Here is a 21317-nt window from a genome sequence, read left to right on the forward strand (position 1 = left end):
CAAATAAAAGATAGCATGCACTTTGACCATGTCAGTAGGATAACAGTAAAAATTTAGCAAGGAACATAGAAGAAAATTCGAACAAGTGGTAACATTTTTCTTATAAGACACACTGAGTAGAAATGTCAGCAGTGCTTAGTCAGATTGTAAAGCACTTCATTATTGATAATGTTGCTTCCTTCTACGTGTTATCTCTTGAGAAGGTGGTGTGGTGTGAGCAGAGGTGACGGGGCAGAACCTTCAGGTGTCACAAGGAGGGACACTAGTTCCGTCACCATGCAGGGGTCTTGTCAGTGTCAGGCTCTGCGGCAGTGACGTGGGTCCCCTGCACAGTCTGTGCTGCCTCAGCCAGGCCCATCATCCAGTTTAGCGATCAGGTTCTCTGGTCCTGGGAAGAGCGACAAAACTGGGCATGTGATGTGCCCAGACACCAACAGGCCCCATCGAAAACCCAAGCACTGATGTCTGCTGGTTCCCAACCCTCAGGATCCGCAATTGTTCCTCTGGCTCCAGACGCAGCCACTCAATTTCCTTGATGACTCTGGGCTCCTGTCCTAGGATGGAAGGGGAAGACCAGGAGAGTGAGTGTGATACAGACACCTGGTCACAGGCGGTGCCACCAAGGTCACCTTCTCCTCTGTGTCCTGGGAGCTGGGGGCAGAGTAAGCCTGACTAATGAAGACAGCTTCTGACTCCCAAGCACATACAGAGGGAACAGTGGGAAATAGTTTATGTAGCTCACATAGGAAAGAGGAGACCAGGAAAACAGTACAATTGGATCAGGGAGTATATTTAAGAACAAAATGCCATTGTCCCTTGGAAAGGACCTTGAGTGTTGTGTGTGTGTGTATGTGTGTGTGTGTAAGTCACAGTGGTTAACTTCTAATAGAAGAGAAGAGAATCCAATGCCCTGCACTGCCAGGTAGCTACATCCATGGGGTTGTCACGGACATCTGAGCAGCCTGGGGTGCTGTGGAGAGACTTACCTGAGTGGTCTAAGGTAAGCCCTCGAGGTCACAGGGAACACAGAAGGGCGCCTAATCTGGCCCTAAGGTGGGAAAGTGCACAGAGCCGGGGCAGGAACTGTCCCTGAGAGGCTCTGATCACCAGGTCACAGGCTGTGTCTCTGGGCCTGGACACCAGGGGGCGCTTGTCAGACGCTCCTGTGGGTCTGGGGGTGAGAGCTGGGAAACAGGTCCCTGGCACTGCCCAGTGGCTTCTGCTCAGGGCTCCCAGCTGTGACCTCCCACCCATGGGCAGTCCACAGCACCACCCCTGCATGCCCCTTGGCCACCCTCAGGCACAGGAACCTGACCCGGGGCCCAGAGAGGGGTCAGAGAGCTGGGAGTGGTCAGAGAGCTAAAGAGTGGGGTCAGAGAGCTGGGGGGTTTATTTGCATGAAAGGCCCCTCCCCTTCTCAGGGTATGAAGAGGGGAAGGAGCGGTGTGGGGACGCTCTGCTCAGCTGTGGGGCCACAGATGGCAGGGCCACCCCGCGACTTCCTGCTCAGGTTCTGCCTGGACATTCTCCTGCTGTTGCTGCTATACCCTGGGTCCAGGTCATCCAGGGGGGCTGCCTGGGTGTGGAGGTTCCTCCTCGCCTCTCTGTCCTCAAAGTCCCTCCAGCAGCCCATTCCCAGGAGAGGGTCTCAAAGGAAACAGAAGGTCCACATCGCCATCACCAGAGTCACAGTGTCTCTCTGTCCTGAAGCTCAGGGGCTGAGGTGGGAGGTCTGGGTGAGGTCCCCTATGAGGCCCCCATTCTGCTCCTCACCTCACCTGCACAGGGCGTGGGTCCTGCTCTCAGCCTCCTCTCTGCCCCCTCACAATGACCATGGCTCTGGCAGGGTTCATTCAGCCACGTTCAGTGACTACATCCTAGGACAGATGGCCACACTCACTTGTGCTGGAAACATTAACCATGCTGGCAGCGAGGGGACAGGTTGGCTGCAACCACATCTACGCTGGGTCCTTAAACTCCTAACCCTCAGGAGTCACAACTCGCCCCCAGAGTCTCAGAGAAGCTTTTGGGCCCCTGGTCAGGTGAAGCCCCCTGACCATCTCTGGGCTCTAGCCCGAGGACGAGGCTGATTGCCACCGCTCAGCTGAAAGGTGAACCCTTCTGCTCATCAGGGTCTTCAGACCAGGGGAGAAGTGAATCAAGAACCTTGAGCTCCAGGCGTCACCTAGCACATGTGGCTCATAGAGCACCATCTAAGGTCCCCATACAAGAACACGCTGGGTCTCCACTGACACTGCAGGGTACTGTGCAAAGTATTTGTCAGCTACAAATTGGCACTTGTCAAGTGCTTTGCCAACGACTGAACAAGGCATTTGCCACCTGCCTCTACAGAGATTGAACTTTTTCACTCTCCTCTTTCACTTTCATCAAGAGGCTCTTTAGCTCTTCTTCACTTTGTGCCATAAGGGTGGTGTCATCTGCATATCTGAGGTTATTCATATTCCTCCCAGCAATCTTGATTCCAGCTTGTGCTTCATTCAATCCAGCATTTCTCATGATGTACTCTGCATAGATAGAAGTTAAAATAGCAGGGTGACAATATACAGCCTTGGTGTACTCCTTTCCCAATTTGGAACCGGTCTGTTGTTCCATGTCCAGTTCTAACTGTTGCTTCCTGACCTCCATACAGATTTCTCAAGGGTCAGGTGGTCTGGTATTCCCATTTCTTTAACAATTTTCCATAGTGTGTTGTGATCCACACAGTCAAAGCCTTTGACATAGTCAATTAAGCAGAAGTAGATGTTTTTCTCAGAGAAGGTAATGGCATCCCACTTCAGTACTCTTAGCTGGAAAATCCCATGGACAGAGGAGCCTGGTAGGCTGCAGTCCATGGGGTCGCAAAGAGTTGGACACGACTGAGCGACTTCACTTTCACTTTTCACTTTCATGCATTGGAGAAGGAAATGGCAACCCACTCCAATGTTCTTGCCTGGAGAATCCCAGGGACGGGGGAGCCTGGTGGACTGCCGTCTATGGGATAGCACAGAATCGAACATGACTGAAGCAACTTAGCAGCAGCAACAGACGTTTTTCTGGAACTGTCTCACTTTTTCAATGATCCAACGGATGTTGGCAATTTGATCTCTGGTTCCTCTACCTTTTCTAAATGCAGCTTAAACATCTGGAAGTTCGTGTTGAAGTTCATGTTTCAGGTACTGTTGAAGCCTGGCTTGGAGAATTTTGCATTACTTTACTAGCGTGTGAGATGAGTGTAATTGTGTAGTAGTTTGAGCATTCTTTGGCATTGCCTTTCTTTGGGATTGGAATGAAAACTGACCTTTTCCAGTCCCGAGGCCACTGCTGAGTTTTCCAAGTTTGCTGGCATATTGAGTGCAGCACTTTCACAGCATCATCTTTTAGGATATGAAATAGCTCAACTGGAATTCCATCACCTCCACTAGCTTTGTTTGTAGTGATGCTTCCTAGGGCCCACTTGGCTTTGCATTGAGGATGTCTGGTTCTAGGTGAGTGATCACACCATCGTGATTATCTGGGTCATGAAGGTCTTTTTTGTATAGTTCTGTGTATTCTTGCCAGCTCTTCTTAATATCTTCTGCTTCTCTTATGTCCGTACCATTTCTGTCCTTTATTGTGCCCATGTTTGGATGAAATGTTCCCTTGGTGTCTCTAATTTTCTTGAAGAGATCTCTAGTCTTTCCCATTCTATTGTTTTCCTCTATTTCTTTACATTGATTGCTGAGGAAGGCTTTCTTATCTCTCCTTGCTATTCTTTGGAACTCTGCATTCAAATGGGTGTATCTTTCCTTTTCTGCTTTGCCTCTTGCTTCTCTTCTTTTCAAAGCTATTTGTAAGGCCTGCTCAGACAACCATTTTGCCTTTTTGCATTTGTTTTTCTTGGGGATAGTCTTGATCACTGCCTTCTGTACAATGTCATGAACGTGTCCATAGTTCTTCAGGCACTCTATCAGGTCTAATCCCTTAAATCTATTTCTCACTTCCACTGTACAATCGTTAGGAATTTGATTTAGGTCATAACTGAATGGTCTAGTGGTTTCCCATACTTTCTTCCATTTGAATCTGAATTTGGCAATCAGGAGTTCACGATCTGAGCCACAGTCAGCTTCCGGTCTTGTTTTTGTTGACTGTATAGAGCGTCTCGATCCTTAGCTGCAAAGAATATAATCAATCTGATTTGGGTATTGACCATCTGGTGATGTCCATGTGTAGAGGTTTCTCTTGTGTTGTTGGAAGAGGGTGTTTGCTATGACCAGTGCATTCTCTTGGAAAAACTTTATTAGCCCTTGCCCTGCTTCATTCTGTACTGCAAGGCCAAATTTGCCTGTTACTTCAGGTGTTTCTTGACTTCCTACTTTTGCATTCCAGTCCCCTATATTGAAAAGGACATCATTTTTGGGTATTAGTTCTAGAAGGTCTAGTAGGTCTTCATAAAACCATGCAACTTCAGCTTCTTCAGCATTACTGGTTGGGGCATAGACTTGGATTACTGTGATATTGAATGGGTTATCTAGGAAACGAACAGAGACCATTCTGTCGTTTTTGAGATTGCATCCAAGTACTGCATTTTGGACTCTTTTGTTGACTATGATGGCTACTCCATTTCTTGGAAGGGATTCTTGCCCACAGTAGTAGATATAATGGTCCTCTGAGTTAAATTCACCCATTCCAGTCCGTTTTAGCTCACTGATTCCTAAAATGTCTATGTTCACTGTTGCCATTTTCTGTTGACTATTTCCAATTTACATTGATTCATATCTAGAGAAGAACTAAATCCCTTCATGGTGACATCAGATCCTCATGACTAGCAAAAAACCTTTTGTAAAATGAGTGCTTCATGGTATTTAGCTCCCCCGTCACCAAAACCTTATATACTGACCTTTCCCCACTGCCCTTTGGAGCAGTCTCTCAGAGCTCTCTGAGATGGTGCCTCCCGGGCAGCAGTCCTCATTTTGCCCCCAAATAAAACTTAACTCACAACTCTCAAGTAGTGCCTCTTTTCTAGTTGACAGATTAAGCATAATAATGTCAGTGATACAGCCAGGACCTTCACGAGGCCCAAAGCACATGGTCAGCTTCACTGTGAGTGGATCTGAGGCTGTAGAAAAATACGCACCTTCACTGGTTTCAAAACTCAGTTAAAGAGGATTTTAGGGTGTAAATAAGGGGATATTTTTTCACTGACATTTGTGTTTTATTTGGAGGAGCGACTGTACAATTGTGCTCATTTCACATGCTAGCAAGGAAATCCTCAAGATCCTTCAAACTAGGCTTCAACAGTATCTGAACTGAGAACTCCAGATGTATATGCTGGATTTAGAAAAAGCACAGGAATCACTGATCCAATTGTCAACATTTGGTGAATTATAGAAAAAGCAAGATAATTCCAGAAAACCATTCTACTTCTGCTTCATTCAGTTCAGTCGCTCAGTCATGTCCAACTCTGCGACCCCATGACTGCAGCACGCCAGGCCTCCCTGTCCACCACCAACTCCCGGAGTCTACCCAAACCCATGTCCATTGAGTCAGTGATGCCATCCAACCATCTCATCCTCTCATCCATCAGTGAGCATCGTCCCCTTCTCCTCCCACCCTCAATCTTTCCCAGCATCGGGGTCTTTTCAAATGAGCCAGCTCTTCACATCAGGTGGCCAAAGTATTGGAGTTTTAGCTTCAACATCAGTCCTTCCAATGAACACCCAGGACTGATCTCCTTTAGGATGGACTGGTTGTATCTCCTTGCAGTTGGAGTCTTCTCCAACACCACAGTTCAAAAGCATCAATTCTTCGGCTAAAACCTTTGACTGCATGAATCACAATAAACTAGTTTGTGATTTATTTAAACTAAATTGTGAGAAATTCTTAAAGAGATGGGGATAGCAATCCTACTTACCTGCCTCCTGGGAAACCTGTATGCAGGACAAGAAGCAACAGTTAGAACTGGATATGGAACAAAGAACTGCTTCGAAATCAGGAAAAAAATGTATGTCAAGGCTGAATGTTGTCACCTTGCTTATTTAATGTATATGCAGAGTACATCATGGAAAATGCTGGTATGGATGAATCATAGGCTGGAATCAAGGCTGCCAGGAGGTATATCAACAACCTCAGATATGCAAATTATATCACTCTCATGGCTGCAAGTGAAGAGCCTGTTGATGAGAGTGAAAGAGCAGAGTGAGAAGGCCTGTTTAAGACTCAGTTTTCAGAAAATGAAGATCATGGCATCTCGTCCTATCACTTGATGGAATCAGATGCAGGGAAAGTGAAAACAGTGGCAGATTTAATTTCTTGAGCTCCAAAATCACCGTGGACAGTGACTGCAGCCAGGAAATTAAAACCTACTTGCTCCAGGGAGGAAAAGCTAAGACCAACTTGGACACCATATTAAAAAGCAGAGACATCACCTGCTGACAAAGGTTCTTATAGTCTAAGCTATGGTTCTTCCAGGAGTCATGTACGCATGTGAGATTCGGGCCATAAAGAAGGTTGAGGGCCAAAGAATAATGTTTTTGAACTGAGGTGCTGGAGAAGACTCTTGAGAGTCCCTTGGACACCAAAGACATCGAACCAGTCAATCCTAAAGGAAATCAATTCTGAATATTCATTGGAAGGACTGATGCTGAAGCTGAATCTCCAATAGTTTGGCTACCTGATGCAAAGAGTCAACTCACTGGAAAAGACCGTGATGCTGGGAAAGATTGAGGGCAGGAGGAGAAGGGGATGACAGAGGATGAGATGGCTTTATGGTCTCACCAACTTGAAGGATATGAGTTTGAGTAAGCTCTGTTTGCTTGCTGAGCAAGCAAGATTTGGCTATGGACAAGGAAGCCTGGGGTGGTGCAGTCTTGGCCCAGGCAGTCTTTGCCCTGGCGTGCTGCAGTCTTTGGCCCAGGCATGTTGGAGTCTCAAAGAGTTAGACAGGATTTATTAACTGAAAAGTGACAATCAGAAGGCCCTACTCCTCTGCCTGATTGCTAAGCTGAAGTGTCTTCATTTTCTGACCTTGCTCACCTGTGAAGAGAAGAGATTAACACATTACTTCCAAAGGCTGGCTCTTCATCAAAATGTTTTAAAGACTGGTGGCCCTATTCACTTTGCTTTCTTATAGCCTATCCCTCTCTATTTGGCTTTTTGACTGTATTTCTATACCATGTCACTCTCTGGTAATATAAAAGAACCTGGCCTTCTGACCTCTAGGAGTTGGTTATTTTGAGACATTAATATGTCATCTCAGTGAGCCAGCATTCTGAATAGTCATATTCCTTGCCACAGCACATCTCCTCCAATTCATTGGCCTGTCATGTAATGAGCAGAGTGGACTTCAACTCAATAACGGTGGGATCATTAGTTCAGATACAGCATTTGCTATGATGAATTTACTTCAGACATAGAGGGAGGGGCATGAGGTCTCTGTCCTCAGCTGTTGGCTTCCTGGTAGGCCTGTGTCTTTTCAGGTCACAGGAAGACTCTGTATGTCCTCTAATATTTTAGCTGAGAACCTCCTTCTGTCAGTTTTTCAATCAGAACTTCCTAGTTTTCATCAGATTTAACCTCAGACTCTCCTCGTTTCTGTAATTTGCCTAAGAACCTCATATTTCCTGAAATTTTGCTTCAGAACCTCCATCTTTTTGTCAGATTTTCACTCAAAATCTCCTAGTTTCTGTTAGATTTTACCTCTGAACCCCTGGTTTCTTTCAGATTTTACTTCAGAACCTCTTCACTCTCTCAGATTTTACCTGAGAACATCTTAGTTTCTGTCAGATTGTACCTCAGAACTTCCTAGTTTCTGTCAGATATTACCTCAGACCCCCTAGTTTCTGTCAGATTTCACAAGAGAATCCCACTTTCTGTCTGATTTTATCTCAGACGACCAGAGTTTCTGTCAATTTCACTTCAGAATGCCCTAGTTTCTGTCAGATTTTACCTAAGGGGTCCCTAGTTTCTGTCAGATTTAACCTTGGAGCGCTTAGTTTCTGTGAGATTTTGACGAAGGAGTCCCTAGTGTCTGTCAGACTATACTTATGTATTGCCTCGTTTCTATCAGATTTTCCCTCCGGAGCCTGTATAATTCTGTTGGGGATTTTCTCCCCGGGACTTGGAAGCGACGAACCTGAAAGAATGACACTCGGACAGTCTCTTGCAAGGACTGGCAAGTTTATTTCTGCAGTCAAGCCTTTTTATAGAAGCAGGAACAAAGAGCTTAAAGTATACGGCCAGCAGAGCGCATACGGGGTTAACACATAATCAGTAAAAACATTTCAAGGACAGCGCGCTCTAAGTGACTCATGTGCTTATCCCACAACCCGTTTTCTCAAGTAACATCCCTATTTATTATTCAATCTTGGTGCCGAGCATAACCAAAGGCAGGAGAGGTTTTTCTGTCCACAGTACAAAGCCGAGTACTTCTGGCCCTTCGCCATTTTCCCAAGGATTTTCTCCTTTTATGGCTATTTTGTACTACGCTCCCCAACAAATTCTGTCAAATTTTACTTCAGAACCACCTGGTTTCTGTCAGATTTTACCTCAGAACCCCCTAATTTCTGTCTGATTTTACCACAGAACCACCCAGTTTCTGTCAGATTTTACCTAAGGAGAACCTAGTTTCTGTCAGATTTTACTACAGAATCCCTTAGTTTCTCCCAGATTTTACTTCAGAGACTCCCTAGTTTCTCTCAGATTTTATGTCAGAACCCCTTAGTTTCTGTCAGACTGCACCAAAGGAGTCTCTAGTTTCTCTCAGATTATAGCTCTGTATTGCTTAGTTTCTATCAGATCTTACCTCTGGAGCCTGTAATTCTGTCAGATTTTACCTCAGAACTACCTAGTTTCTGTCAGATTTTAGCTCAGAATCCCCTGGTTTCTGTCTGGTTTTACCATGGAGCCATCTAATTTCTGTCAGAGTTTACCACACAACCCCTTAGTTTCTGTCAGATTTTAACCTCAGTTCAGTTCAGTCACTCAGTCCTGTCTGACATTTTGCGACCCCATGGACTGCATCATGCCAGGCTTCCCTGTCCATCACCAACTCCTGAAGCTTGCTCAAACTCATGCCCATTGAGTCGATGATACCATCTAACCATCTCATCCTCTGTCGTCCCCTTCTCCTCCTCAGAAGCCCCATACTATGTTAGATTTACCTAAGGAAAAACCTAGTTTCTTTCAGATTTTACCACAGAACCAGAATCCCCCTAGTTTCTCACAGATTTTACCTCAGGAGCCCCTAGTTTCTGTGAGATTTTTACTACAGAACCAACCTAGTTTCTGTCAGATTTTACCCTAGAAGCCCCTAGCTTCTGCCAGATTTTCCATCAGAAGCCTCTAATTTCTGTCACATTTTACCTCAGTACCCCCTGCTTTCTGTCAGTTTTTACCTCAGAAGCCTCCAGTTTCTCTAACATGTTACCTCCATACCCCCTGATTTCTGTCAGATTTTACCTAAGAACCCCCTAGTTTCTGTCACATTTGACCAAAAGAGTCTCTAGTTTCTCTTGGACTATAACCTCAGTATCATCTAGTTTCTATCCGATTTTACCTCTGGAGCATGTAATTCTGTCAGATTTTACCTCAGAACCAAAAACTCGGGGGAGTTTTTGTCAGATTTTATGTCAGAAGCCCCTACTTTATGTCAGATTTACCACAAAACCCATTATATTCTGTCAGATTTACCTAAGGAGAACCTAGTTTCCCTCATATATTACCACAGAACCCCTTAGTTTCTGTCAAGTCTTACCTCACAATCCCCCTACTTTCTCACAGATTTTACCTCAGGAGCCCCTATCTTCTGTCAAGTTTCACCTCAAAACCCCCTAGTTTCTGTCACATTTTACCTCTGAACCCCCTAGTTTCTGTCAGATTTCACCTCAGAAGCCTCTATTTTCTGTCACATTTCACCTCAAAATCCCAAGTTTCTGTTAGATATTACCTCAGAATCCCTTCATTTCTGTCAAATTTTACCTCAGAACCCCCTAGTTCTGTCAGGTTTTTACCTCAGAACCCCCTAGTTTCTATGAGATTTTCCCTCAGAACCCCCTTGTTTCTGTCAGATTTTACCCCAGAAGCCCCTGTTTATGTCAGATTTTATGCCAGAAGTACCTAATTCCTGTCAGATTTTACCACAGAATCCCCTAGTTTCTACCAGATTTTACCTCAGAAGACTATAGTTTCTGTTAAATTTTACCTCAGTATCCCTTAGTTTCTGTCAAATTTCACCTCAGAACTGCCTCGTTTCTGTCAGATTTTATCACAGAACCCTTTTTTTCTGTCAGATTTTTACCACACAACCCTTAGTTTCTGTCAGATTTTACCTCAGAACCCCCTAGCTTCTGTCACATTTTACCTCAGAAGTTCATAGTTTCTGTCAGTTATTACCTCAGGAAACCCTAATTTTTCTCAGGTTCCACCTTGGAACCCCCTAGTTTCTGCCAAATTTGATCTCAGTGATACCTAGTTTCTGTCTGACTTTTCCTCAGACCATCACCTGCCCCGAGTTTCTGTCAGATTTTAATTCAGAACCCCTTAGTTTCTGTCGGATTTTACCTCTGAACACCCTAGTTTTTGTCACATTTCACCTCAGTAATCCCTAGTTTCCTAAGGCCCACTTGACTCACATTCCAGGATCTGGCTCAAGGTGAATCATCATACCATTGTGATCTTCTGGCTCATGAAGATCTTTTTTGTACAGTTCTTCTGTATATTCTTGCCAGCTCTTTCTTAATGTCTTCTGCTTCTGTTAGGCCCATACCATTTCGTCCTTTATTGTGCCCATGTTTGGATGAAACGTTCCCTTGGTATCTCTAATTTCCTTGAAGAGATCTCTAGTCTTTCCCATTCTATTGCTTTCCTGTATTTCTTTACATTGATCACCGAGGAAGGCTTTCTTATCTCTCCTTGTTATTCTTTGGAACTCTGCATTCAAATGGGTATATCTTTCTTTTTCTGATTTGCCTCTTGCTTCTCTTCTTTTCACAGCTATTTGTAAGGTCTCCTCAGACAACCATTTGCCTTTTTGCATTACTTTTTCTTGGGGATGATCATGAGCCCTGCCTCCTGTACAATGTCACAAACCTCCATCCGTAGTTCTTCAGGCACTCTGTCTATCAGATCTAATCCCTTGACTCTATTTGTCACTTCCACTGTATAATCATAAGGGATTTGATTTAGGTCATCACTGAATGGTCTAGTGGTTTTCCCTACTTTCTTCCATTTAAGTCTGAATTTGGCAATAAGGAGTTCATGATTTGAGCCACAGTCAGTTTCTAGTCTTGTTTTTGCTGACTATATAGAGCTTCTCCATCTTTAGCTGCAAATAATATTGGTATTGACCATCTGGTGATGGCCATGTGTAAAGGTTTCTCTTGTGTTGTTGGAAGAGGGTGTTTGCTATGACCAGTGTGTTCTCTTGGCAAAATTCTATTAGGCTTTTCCCTGGTTCATTCTGTACTCCAAGGCCAAATTTGCCTGTTACTTCAGGTATTTCTTGACTTCCTACTTTTGCATTCCAGTCCCCTATATTGAAAAGGACATCTTTTCTGGGTGTTAGCTCTAGAAGGTCTTCTAGGTCTTCATAGAACCATTCAACTTCAGCTTCTTCAGCATTACTGGTCAGGGTGTAGACTTGGATTACTGTGATATTGACTGGCTTGCCTTGGAAATGAACAGAGATCATTCTATCTGATTTCAAACAACATTGATTATATTACTACTAAAATTAAAAGAAATGGCAACCCACTCCAGTACTCTTGCCTGGAAAGTCCGATGGACGGAGGAGCCTGGTGGGCTGCAGTCCATGGCGTCGCTAGGAGTCGAACACGACTGACTGACTTCCCTTTCACTTTCCACTTTCATGCATTGGAGAAGAAAATGGCAACCCACTCCAGTGTTCTTGCCTGGAGAATCCCAGGGAAGGAGGAGTCAGGTGGGCTGCCGTCTATGGGGTCGCACAGAGCCGGACACGACTGAAGCGACTTAGCAGTAGCTGTACGGCACCATAAGTAAGAGGAACAACAAAGGTTTGGCAATCATGCCAGGCAAGACAGCTGACACTGCAAATTGCCAAAATGTATCTCCACACCAGCCATCCATCTTGAAAGATTGGAAGCGACTCTTGGGCCTAAACCTCATTTCAGTGTCTTTATTCTCAGAATTTGTAGATCATAAATGAAATATTTAAGAAAGTCCTTTCCCCACCTCTCCAGGAATGCTTCTTGTATCACTGGAAATCCTTAAAAGAGTTGAATCATAGACTCTGGATTTATCTAAGCAAATCTATTTAACTGGAATTTGAACTTCATCTTCAATAAACCAAACAATTCTGGGCATTAATAGGTAGTTTCTTAAATGTCCTTGCTTTTCATATCTGTGTCTTCCATTACGGAGGGTCTTACATTTAAGTCCATTGATTTAAGAGTTCTTGGTTTACTGGGAAATGAGTTATTACCTCACCATCTAACTTGTATGCAACTTCAACTCTGATTTCCTAAATATGTCCAAAATATCAAAATTTTTGACTACCAATGCAGTAAATCCATTAATCATATGAGCATATTTAATCAAAACAAGGTCCAACCAGACACATCTTCTCTCCCTTCCTGTAGTTACACCAAAGTCTCTATCCCTTGTTGGTAATAATTCTCCAATTGCATTGTCTTGCTCTGTAGGAAAGGGACCAATCCCAACTCTAGTTGTATAAGCTTTCACAACTCCATACACTTCTCCACATTTTAAGGCGGCATACCCAAGCCAGTAGAAACACCTCCAACTGTACAGTTCAAAGAGGTTATGAAAGGATAACTTTCAAAATGAATATCTAGCAGTACTGCATTTGCACCTTCTACCAAGATTTTCTTTGATGGTCTTTCTTTGAAAGCCCGATATAGGAAATAAACTCCATATATCTCACAGTTGGTTTCACCCTTTTCATTTAACCCTTGAGTTTTCGGAATTCATCTTCAATGTCTATTTCCTATGTGGGGTATATAGATTTGTAGTGGTTAGCCAGAACTTGGAACCTCTCAGAAAAGCCTTCAAAGTCAGAAACAAGATCACATATCCTAAGTCCACTCTGGTCCTTTTGAGAAGGATAAATGGGGCAAATGCCCTTTTTGTGGTACCCGAATTTTTTCCTGCTTGTTCTCCTCTCTGTTGTTCCTGGATACCATCAGCTGTCTGATGAAAATCAAGCACAATATGAGCTCTGTCAGGTATGAGAATTCTTTGTCCAGCCTTCTAGACCTTCCCCTGTTTGAATGTTTTTTTCTGCTTCTTTAAACAATCCATCTAGATGAATTACCACTTCCTTTCCAATGAACGCAGTAATATTCAGGCCCCACTGGGAGCCTGAGTTGTTCCACTGGGTAATCATTCCACTGGGTAAAAGAGAAAAATCACCCTCCACAGAATCTGCAGCTGTTCAGGCAGCATTACTTCCTCCTCGGCGGTGGCACAGCATGCTGGTGTCCTCACCAGCAGATCCAGCACCTTCCCCTTGGCTTCGTGGTCCCACTGCCCGCCAAGCACCAGGGTCGCCAGGTTCCCCCCAGGCTGCTCCCTGGGGCAGCCTCAGTTGCCTTGGACAAGGAGGATGACCCCAGATTTGCCTTGGAAAACGCCCAAGCTCCAGAGACACGAGAAGAGCCCTAAGGGGTTGGGGGCGGCTGGGAGCATGTGAACTGGATTGCCTCGTAAATCTATGTTTGAGAGTCTTAATATAAAATATAACATATATTCAAAAAAATAACATTTGGTAACACTGTCAATGTCTTAACCTGATATTAGGATTTTTCTACTTTTCTAATGTTTCATTTTGTCGAGAGGACTTGGATCAATGTTTAATGACCGTGGTCTGCAATGTCCCCTTCTACTGGTTTGGTTGTCAGGTTGTTTTTTACACTTTATTGGTTGATTGATGGCTGTGCGGGGTCTTCACTGCTCCTGGGCTCTGGTTGCGGGGCGGCGGGGCCGCTCTTCACTGCAGTGCACTGGGTTCTCTTTGGGGCGGATTCTCTTGCTGCAGGGCACCAGCTCCGGGGGATGGAGCTTCAGCAGTTCGGCTTTCCTGTGAGTTGCTTTGCAGAATGCGGGAGCTTCCTGCATCTGGCACTGCAACCATGTCCCCTCCATCGACAGGCAGATCCTTAAACACAGGAAAGCAAGGGAAGTCCTATAAATTTGCCTCTTCTGTGCTTTATTTATGGGTTGTATGTAAAACACTTTAACTGCTTTCTCAGAGAACCACAAGTTTTACATCTTTTTCAATGCTTAAAAAAATACAAACCCAATGTATGGGAAGCATATAAGTCCTGAAGTTTGTTACATATTTACGCTAAATAAGGATACATTATGTCTTTTTGTGGAGTAAGTTCATGACAAAATATTCTGTTTCTTCTAAGCATCTTCACTGTTTACTTATTTTCTCTACTAGAACAAATGTACCTTCTTAGAACACTGAACTTCATTCCCTTTTTCTGCAAAATTTTCCCACATGATACCAGTAGGGGGCGCTGTGGGACTGCCCTGGGGTCCCTGCACAGCTGCTCAGGGAACATTACTTCCTCCAGGAGCTGGGCTGGGGGCAGGGCCTGTGCTCCTGGGGGGACTCAGCAGTGTGTCCTGAGTGCAGAGACCCGTGAGCAGGGACCTGTGTGGTCTCGGCAGGTGCTTCCTCCAGGGTTTCCCAAGAGGGAACTCCCCTCCACCCCCTGAATCTGGGCTGTGAGCTGAGCTCCGGCATCAGGGCTGAGAGATGGGCTGGGCGTGGCCTGGGTGGGCCCCTATTTGCATGGCGCCCCTCCTCTGGCAGAGTCAGGGGGAGAAAAGGAGGCCTGGGGCAGCCCAGCCCCACTGTGGCGACCAGGGTCCTATGAGCACCGTGGCCTGGACTCCTCTCCTGCTCGTGTTCCTCTCTCACTGCTCAGGTAAGGACGGGCCCAGGCACCAGGGCTCAGTCCCAGCCTCATCAGCCCCTGGGGCGCAGACTCTGGGAACCTTTCCTGCAGCTCCTGCCCCATCTCCCCTGTGTCTGTGTCTGCAGGTTCCCTCTCCCAGCCTGTGCTGATTCAGCGGGCCTCCCCATCTGCGTCTCCAGGAGCAACAGCCAGACTCACTGGCACCCTGAGCAGTGGGTACAGTGTTGGTGGCTACCAAATGTCCTGTTTCCAGCAGAAGCCAGGGGGCCCTCCCCGGTCCCTCCTGATGTTCAAGTCAGACTCAGATAAGCCCCAGGGCTCCGGGGTCCCCAGTCACTTCTCTGGATCCAAGGCTGCTTTGGCCAACACAGGGCTCCTGCTCATCTCTGGGCTGCAGACTCAGGATGAGGCTGATTATAACTGCTACTGTCCCCAAAACACTGGTATTTATGAGGTGCTTCACACTGCACAAGGCTGAACAGGCACTGCGCCCCTGTGTCCTCCCTGCCGCGCCCATCACTGCTGTTCCACTCTCACTCCGCTTAACCTCCTGTGGTCACTTCTGAGTTTCCTGTCATGTACTGCCCCTCATCTCAGATCTGAGACCTACCCATGGCTCTGATCACTCAGACTGCCGTGTTTTGACACACATCTTCCTCAGTTCAGTTCAGTTCAGTCGCTCAGTTGTGCCCAACTCCTTGCGACCCCATGGACTGCAGCGCGCCAGGCCTCCCTGTCCATCACCAATTCCTGGAGTTTACTCAAACTCGTGTTCATTGAGTCGGTGATGCCATCCAACCATCTCATCCTCTGTCCTCCCCTTCTCCTTCCACCTTCAATCTTTCCCAGCATCAGGGTCTTTTCCAAATGAGTCAGTGCTTCGCATCAGGTGGCCAAAGGATTGGAGTTTCAGCTTCAGCATCGGTCCTTCCAATGAACACTCAGGACTGATCTCCTTTGGGATGGATTGGTTGGATTTCCTTACACTCCTAGGGACTTTCAAAAGTCTCCTCCAACACCACAGCTCAAAAGCATCAATTCTTCAGTGCTCAGCATTATTTATAGTCCAACACTGACATTCATACCTGACTACTAGAAAAACTATAGCTTTGACTAAATGGACCTTTATTGGCAAAGTAATGTCTCTGCTTTTTCATATGCTCGTATTCCTCTCTCACTGCTCAGGTAGGGACGGGTCTAGGTTGGTCATAACTTTCCTTCCAAGGAGTAAGGGTCTTTTAATTTCATGGCTGCAGTCACCATCTGTAGTGATTTTGGAGCCCCCCAAAAATAAAGTCTGTCATTGTTTCCCCATCTATTTTCCAAGAAGTGATGGGACCAGATGCCATGAACTTAGTTTTCTGAATGTTGAGCTTTCAGCCAGCTTTTTCACTCTCCTCTTTCACTTTCATCAAGAGGCTCTTAATTCTTCTTCACTTTCTGCCATAAGGGTGGTGTCATCTGCATATCTCAGGTTATTGATATTTCTGCCAGCAATCTTGATTCCAGCTTGTGCTTCCTCCAGTCCAGCATTTCTCATGATGTACTCTGCATATAAGTTAAATAAGCAGGGTGACAATATACAGCCTTGACATACTCCTTTCCCTATTTGGAACCAGTCTGTTGTTCCATGTCCAGTTCTAATTGTTGCTTCCTGACCTGCATATAGGTTTCTCAAGAGGCAGGCCAGGTGATCTCGTATTCCCATCACTTTTAGAATTTTCCACAGTTTATTGTGATTCACACGGTCAAAGGCTTTGGCATAGTCAATAAAGAAGAAGTAGATGTTTTTCTGGAACTCTCTTCGTTTTCCATGCGGATGTTGGCAATTTGATCTCTGGTTCCTCTGCCTGTTCTAAAACCAGCTTGAACATCTGCAAGTTCACAGTGCTTGTATTGCTGAAGTGTGGCTTGGAGAATTTTGAGCATTACTTTACTAGCGGGTGAGATGAGGGCACTTGTGCGGTAGTCTGAGCATTCTTTGGCATTGCCTTTCTTTGGGATTGGAATGAAAACTGACCTTTTCCAGTCCTGTGGCCACTGCTGAGTATTCCAAATTTGCTGGCATACTGAGTGCAGCATTTTCAAGCATCATCTTTTAGGATTCGAAATAGCTCAACTGGAATTCCATCATCTCCACTAGCTTTGTTCGTAGTGATGCTTCCTAAGGCCCACTTGACTTCACATTTAGGATGTCTGGCTCTGGATAAGTGATCACACCATTGTGATTATCTGGGTCGTGAAGATCTTTTTTGTATAGTTCTTCTGCATATTCTTGCCACCTCTTCTTAATATCTTCTGCTTCTGTTAGGTCCATAACATTTCTGTCCTTTATTGAGCCTATCTTTGCATGAACTGATCCCTTGGTATCTCTAATTTTCTTAAAGAGATCTCTAGTCTTTCCCATTCTATTGTTTTCCTCTATTTCTTTGGATTGATCACTGAGGAAGATTTTCTTATGTCTCCTTGCTATTCTTTGGAACTCTGCATTCAAATGGGTATATATTTCCTTTTCTCCTTTGCTTTGGTTTCTCTTCATAGCTATTTGTAAGGCCTCCTCAGGCAGCCATTTTGCTTTTTTGCATTTGTTTTTCTTGGGGATGGTCTCGATCCCTGTCTCCTGTATAATATCATGAACCTCTGTCCATAGTTCACCAGGCACTCAGTCTATCAGATCTAGTCCCTTAAATCTATTTCTCACTTCCACTCTATAATCATAAGGGATTTGATTTAGGTCATACCTGAATGGTCTAGTGGTTTTCCCTACTTTCTTCCATTTAAGTCTGAATTTGCAATAAGGTGTTTATGATCTGAGCCACAGTCAGCTCCTGGTCTTGTTTTTGTTGACTGTATAGAATTTCTCCATCTTTGGCTGCAAAGAATGTAATCAATCTGATTTCAGTATTGACCATCTGCTGATGTCCATGTGTAGAGTCTTCTCTTGTGTTGTTGGAAGAGGGTGTTTGCTATGACCAGTGTGTTCTCTAGGCAAAACTCTATGAACCTTTGCCCTGCTTCAGTCTGTACTCCAAGGCTAAATTTGCCTGTTACTCCAGGTGTTTCTTGACTTCACACTTTTGCACTCCAGTCCTCTATAATGAAAAGGATATCTCTTTTGGGTGTTAGATCTAAAAGGTCTTGTAGGTCTTCACATCTTCCTAATCAGAAATCAAAATCCCCCAGTGGATATGCTATAAGTGGCAGAAAGAGGCTGGTTCCTGCTCTGCTTCACTCAGACTCCTAAATATTAATAATGCAAATATCTGTGTAAAAATCAAGTTTTACTTCTTAAGAAAAAATTTCAAAAGATCTGTCTTGTGTCATTTATTTAATATTTTCTTAATAAAACCTTACAAAGAATTATATTTCAGATATGTAACTCTTATCAATGAAAAATTGAAATAAACATAGATTGTCCTTCAGTTAAATTTCATGCATGTATTTAAAGCAACGACCTTAAAATTTTCACTAATCCATTAACATATTTTCATACATTTACTGTCTCAGGGAATTCCCAGGTGGTCCAGTGGCTAAGACTCCATGTTCCCAGTGCAGTCAGCCTGGTTTCATCCTTGGTCTGGGAACTAGATCCCACAAGCCACAACTAAGACAGCACCCAGATAATGAATAAATAAATATTTTTTAGGAATCTCACAGTCACACACCTACAGTGTACCACACACATTCAGTGCGGGGCAAACTATAGTAGGGCCTCTTCTCCAACCAAACTCCCTGAACTGTATCTTCTCGAACCCACTGCTTGGAACAATTCGTCCTAACAGCCACCACATATCACGCTCCCTGGGAACACATGCTGCTCAGAGCCCTTCAGACTCTCAATAAAAACGGCCAGGAGCACCATCAGGCCTGCTCCCTGCAGCCTGTGCCCTGTGCCTGCAGGAGAGACGCCCAGGAGGGGTCACTTCATAAGACAGGACATGGGCATGGGGTCCAGACTGTGGGAAGGTTTGCACATAGTAAAGATCCAAGCATTTAGGAATCAAGGGTCCCACCCCAGGCCTCTCCCCCTGCACCTTCCCACCTCAACAGAAAAGAGCCCCCTCCTCCTCACGGCTGAGGGGACACAGAGAGGAAGCAGGGCTCCGGCCACCAGGGAGGGGACACACAGAGGAGGGACCCGCTATTCTGCCCAGAAGGGGATGGGCCTCCCCGGGGCCAGCACCGCCCTGACCTGATCCTGATGCAAGAGGAACTTGTGCCCCAGAAGCCCTCTCAGTCCTGACCCTGAGCAGCCCAGGGAGCCAGGGACAGACTCAGCCTGAGGGGCCTGAGGGGAGCACACAGGGGGCCCTGAGGTCACAGCGGATACAGAGGAGGCCCCTGAACAGGCTCTGAGGCGGGGACAGCGCACAGAGCAGGGGCAGGAATTGTCCATGAGGGCTCTGGTCACCAGGTCACAGGAAGCGTGTCTGGGCCTGGACACCAGGGGGCACTCGAGGGCCATTCCTGAGGTGGTTAGTGGGGTGAGAGCTGGGCCCAGGCCCTGACACTGCCAGGCAACCACTGCTCAGGGCTCCTGGATGGGACCTCCCACCCCTGGGCCCCAAGAGCCGCGCCCCAGTCCACACCCTGCCCCCCTCAGGCACAGGGACCTGACTCGGGGCCCAGGGAGGGGTCAGAGAGCTGGGCGTCATTTGAATGAAAGGCCCCGCCCCCTCTCAGGGTATGAAGAGGGGAAGGAGCAGTGTGGGGACGCTCTGCTCAGCTGTGGGGCCACAGACAGCAGGACGCCCTGACCATGTCCACCATGGCCTGGTCCCCTCTGCTCCTCACCCTGGTCGCTCTCTGCACAGGTGACTGGATGGGGGGACAGGGGAAGGGCCCTGGGAAGACTCACAGGCGCTGCTCCCTCCTCTCGTGTCTGGACCCCCAAGTCACCATCTCTGTCTCTCCCCATTCCAGGTTCCTGGGCCCAGGCTGTGCTGACTCAGCTGCCCTCCGTGTCCGGGTCCCTGGGCCAGAGGGTCTCCATCACCTGCACCGGAAGCAGCAGCTATGTTGGGCGTGGCAATCATGTGAGCTGGTACCAACTGATCCCAGGATTGGCCCCCAAAACCCTGATCTATAATCGTAACAAACGACCCTTGGGGGTCCCTGACCGATTCTCTGGCACCAAGTCTGGCAACACAGCCACCCTGACCATCACTTCGCTCCAGGCTGAGGACGAGGCTGATTATTACTGTGCGTCTGCTGACCTCAGTCTTAGTGGTCCCATAGTGCTCCAGGTCAAGGGGGAAGTGCGACAAAAACCTGCTGTCCTCTCAGAGTCGGGGCTCTGGGGGCAGAAACATCCTCTGCAAAGGCAGCCGCTTTATTTGATGTTTGGCCTAAGACTGTGCTCAGTCACACCACGGAACTTGGTCCAGAAAAATCTGATCACATGTTTCTTAATTCACCCCTTCTCCAGCTTTCCTTTGTAGCAAATCATTATCTGATTTTCTCAATTTGAGCAGAAATCCCCAGTGCCAGGGGCAGATGCCCTGGGGTCAGAGTCCATGATGGGTCGGGTCAGAACCAGAGGAACACAGTACAGTTCTGCCTGACTCTGGGTGCATCAATGCATCCAGTATGTGTCCTGGTCCCAGCAGCTCTCCTTCTCTCTGAGGCTAATAGTGGACACAGGGGGTCCCTGCTTGGTTCCCTGGCCTCTAGTCTGGCGTTCAGGCTCTTTGGCCATCACTGGGCTGAGCTGCGGCCCAGGATGCTGCTCCTGCCTTTCCTGTGACAGCCTCTCAGGATCACCCAGGGCTCCAGGCTCCTGGCCAGGCAACCTGGGAACCTCCTCCACTGGCCTTTGCCCGCGTGGGAAGCAGGGTGCTCCCTGGAGAGTGACTTTCCTGCACCTGGGCCCCAGGGAACAAGAGAGCTGTCAGCTGTGAGCAACAGTCTTGCCTCTTACTTCCGCTCCTCTATCCTGGGGGTCAGTGCCTAGACCTGAGGTCCAGGCTAGGATGGATGGGAAATTACACAACAAAAATATCAATAAACTTGACCTGCAGTGATAACTGGACAGAGGATAAGAGACCCAGGGGAGGGACTTTTTCCATGTCAACAACTTCGTCTCAAGAGCAGGGTCCTGGGGGCCCTCCTCCACGACCCGGACCCCTCCCTTTGTGTCCTCACTCCTGAACCAAGACTGTCCTTTAGGGGAAAGTGACGGGATGTGGGTTTGGAGGCCTTTGCCCTGCCTTGTGCTCCTGGCATCTGGGCACAGGGTGTGGGGCATCCATGGTTCCTGTCTCACCCTCCTTCAAGGTTGGTGCTGATGGTCTGTCCTTTATCAGTTCCTCTCCTCACCTATTTTTGTATTTTTCCCTACACAATCATCCATGCTTTGGAATAATAGGAAAAGGATTTAGTATGAACATTTTGTTTGATATGAGATGATTCTTA

The 21317-nt window shown here is 46.4% G+C and overlaps 1 pseudogene and 2 gene segments (V, D, J or C); 2 read left to right on the forward strand and 1 right to left on the reverse strand.

Moving 5' to 3' along the window:
- Window positions 1-344: 344 nt before the first annotated feature.
- Window positions 345-14091, reverse strand: LOC129629779 (adenylosuccinate synthetase isozyme 2-like; annotated as a pseudogene).
- A 685-nt stretch (window positions 14092-14776) lies between these two features.
- On the forward strand, window positions 14777-19660 carry LOC129629780 (probable non-functional immunoglobulin lambda variable 5-48). The segment is given in 3 exon segments: window positions 14777-14912; window positions 15029-15346; window positions 19587-19660. Coding segments are annotated over 3 exon segments (528 nt in total).
- Window positions 19661-19671: 11 nt separating this feature from the next.
- Window positions 19672-20803, forward strand: LOC129629781 (immunoglobulin lambda variable 1-40-like). The segment is given in 3 exon segments: window positions 19672-19717; window positions 19827-20105; window positions 20691-20803. Coding segments are annotated over 3 exon segments (438 nt in total).
- Window positions 20804-21317: the final 514 nt, after the last annotated feature.

Source organism: Bubalus kerabau, chromosome 16 (genome assembly GCF_029407905.1).
Source record: "Bubalus kerabau isolate K-KA32 ecotype Philippines breed swamp buffalo chromosome 16, PCC_UOA_SB_1v2, whole genome shotgun sequence".
NCBI lineage: Eukaryota > Metazoa > Chordata > Mammalia > Artiodactyla > Bovidae > Bubalus > Bubalus kerabau.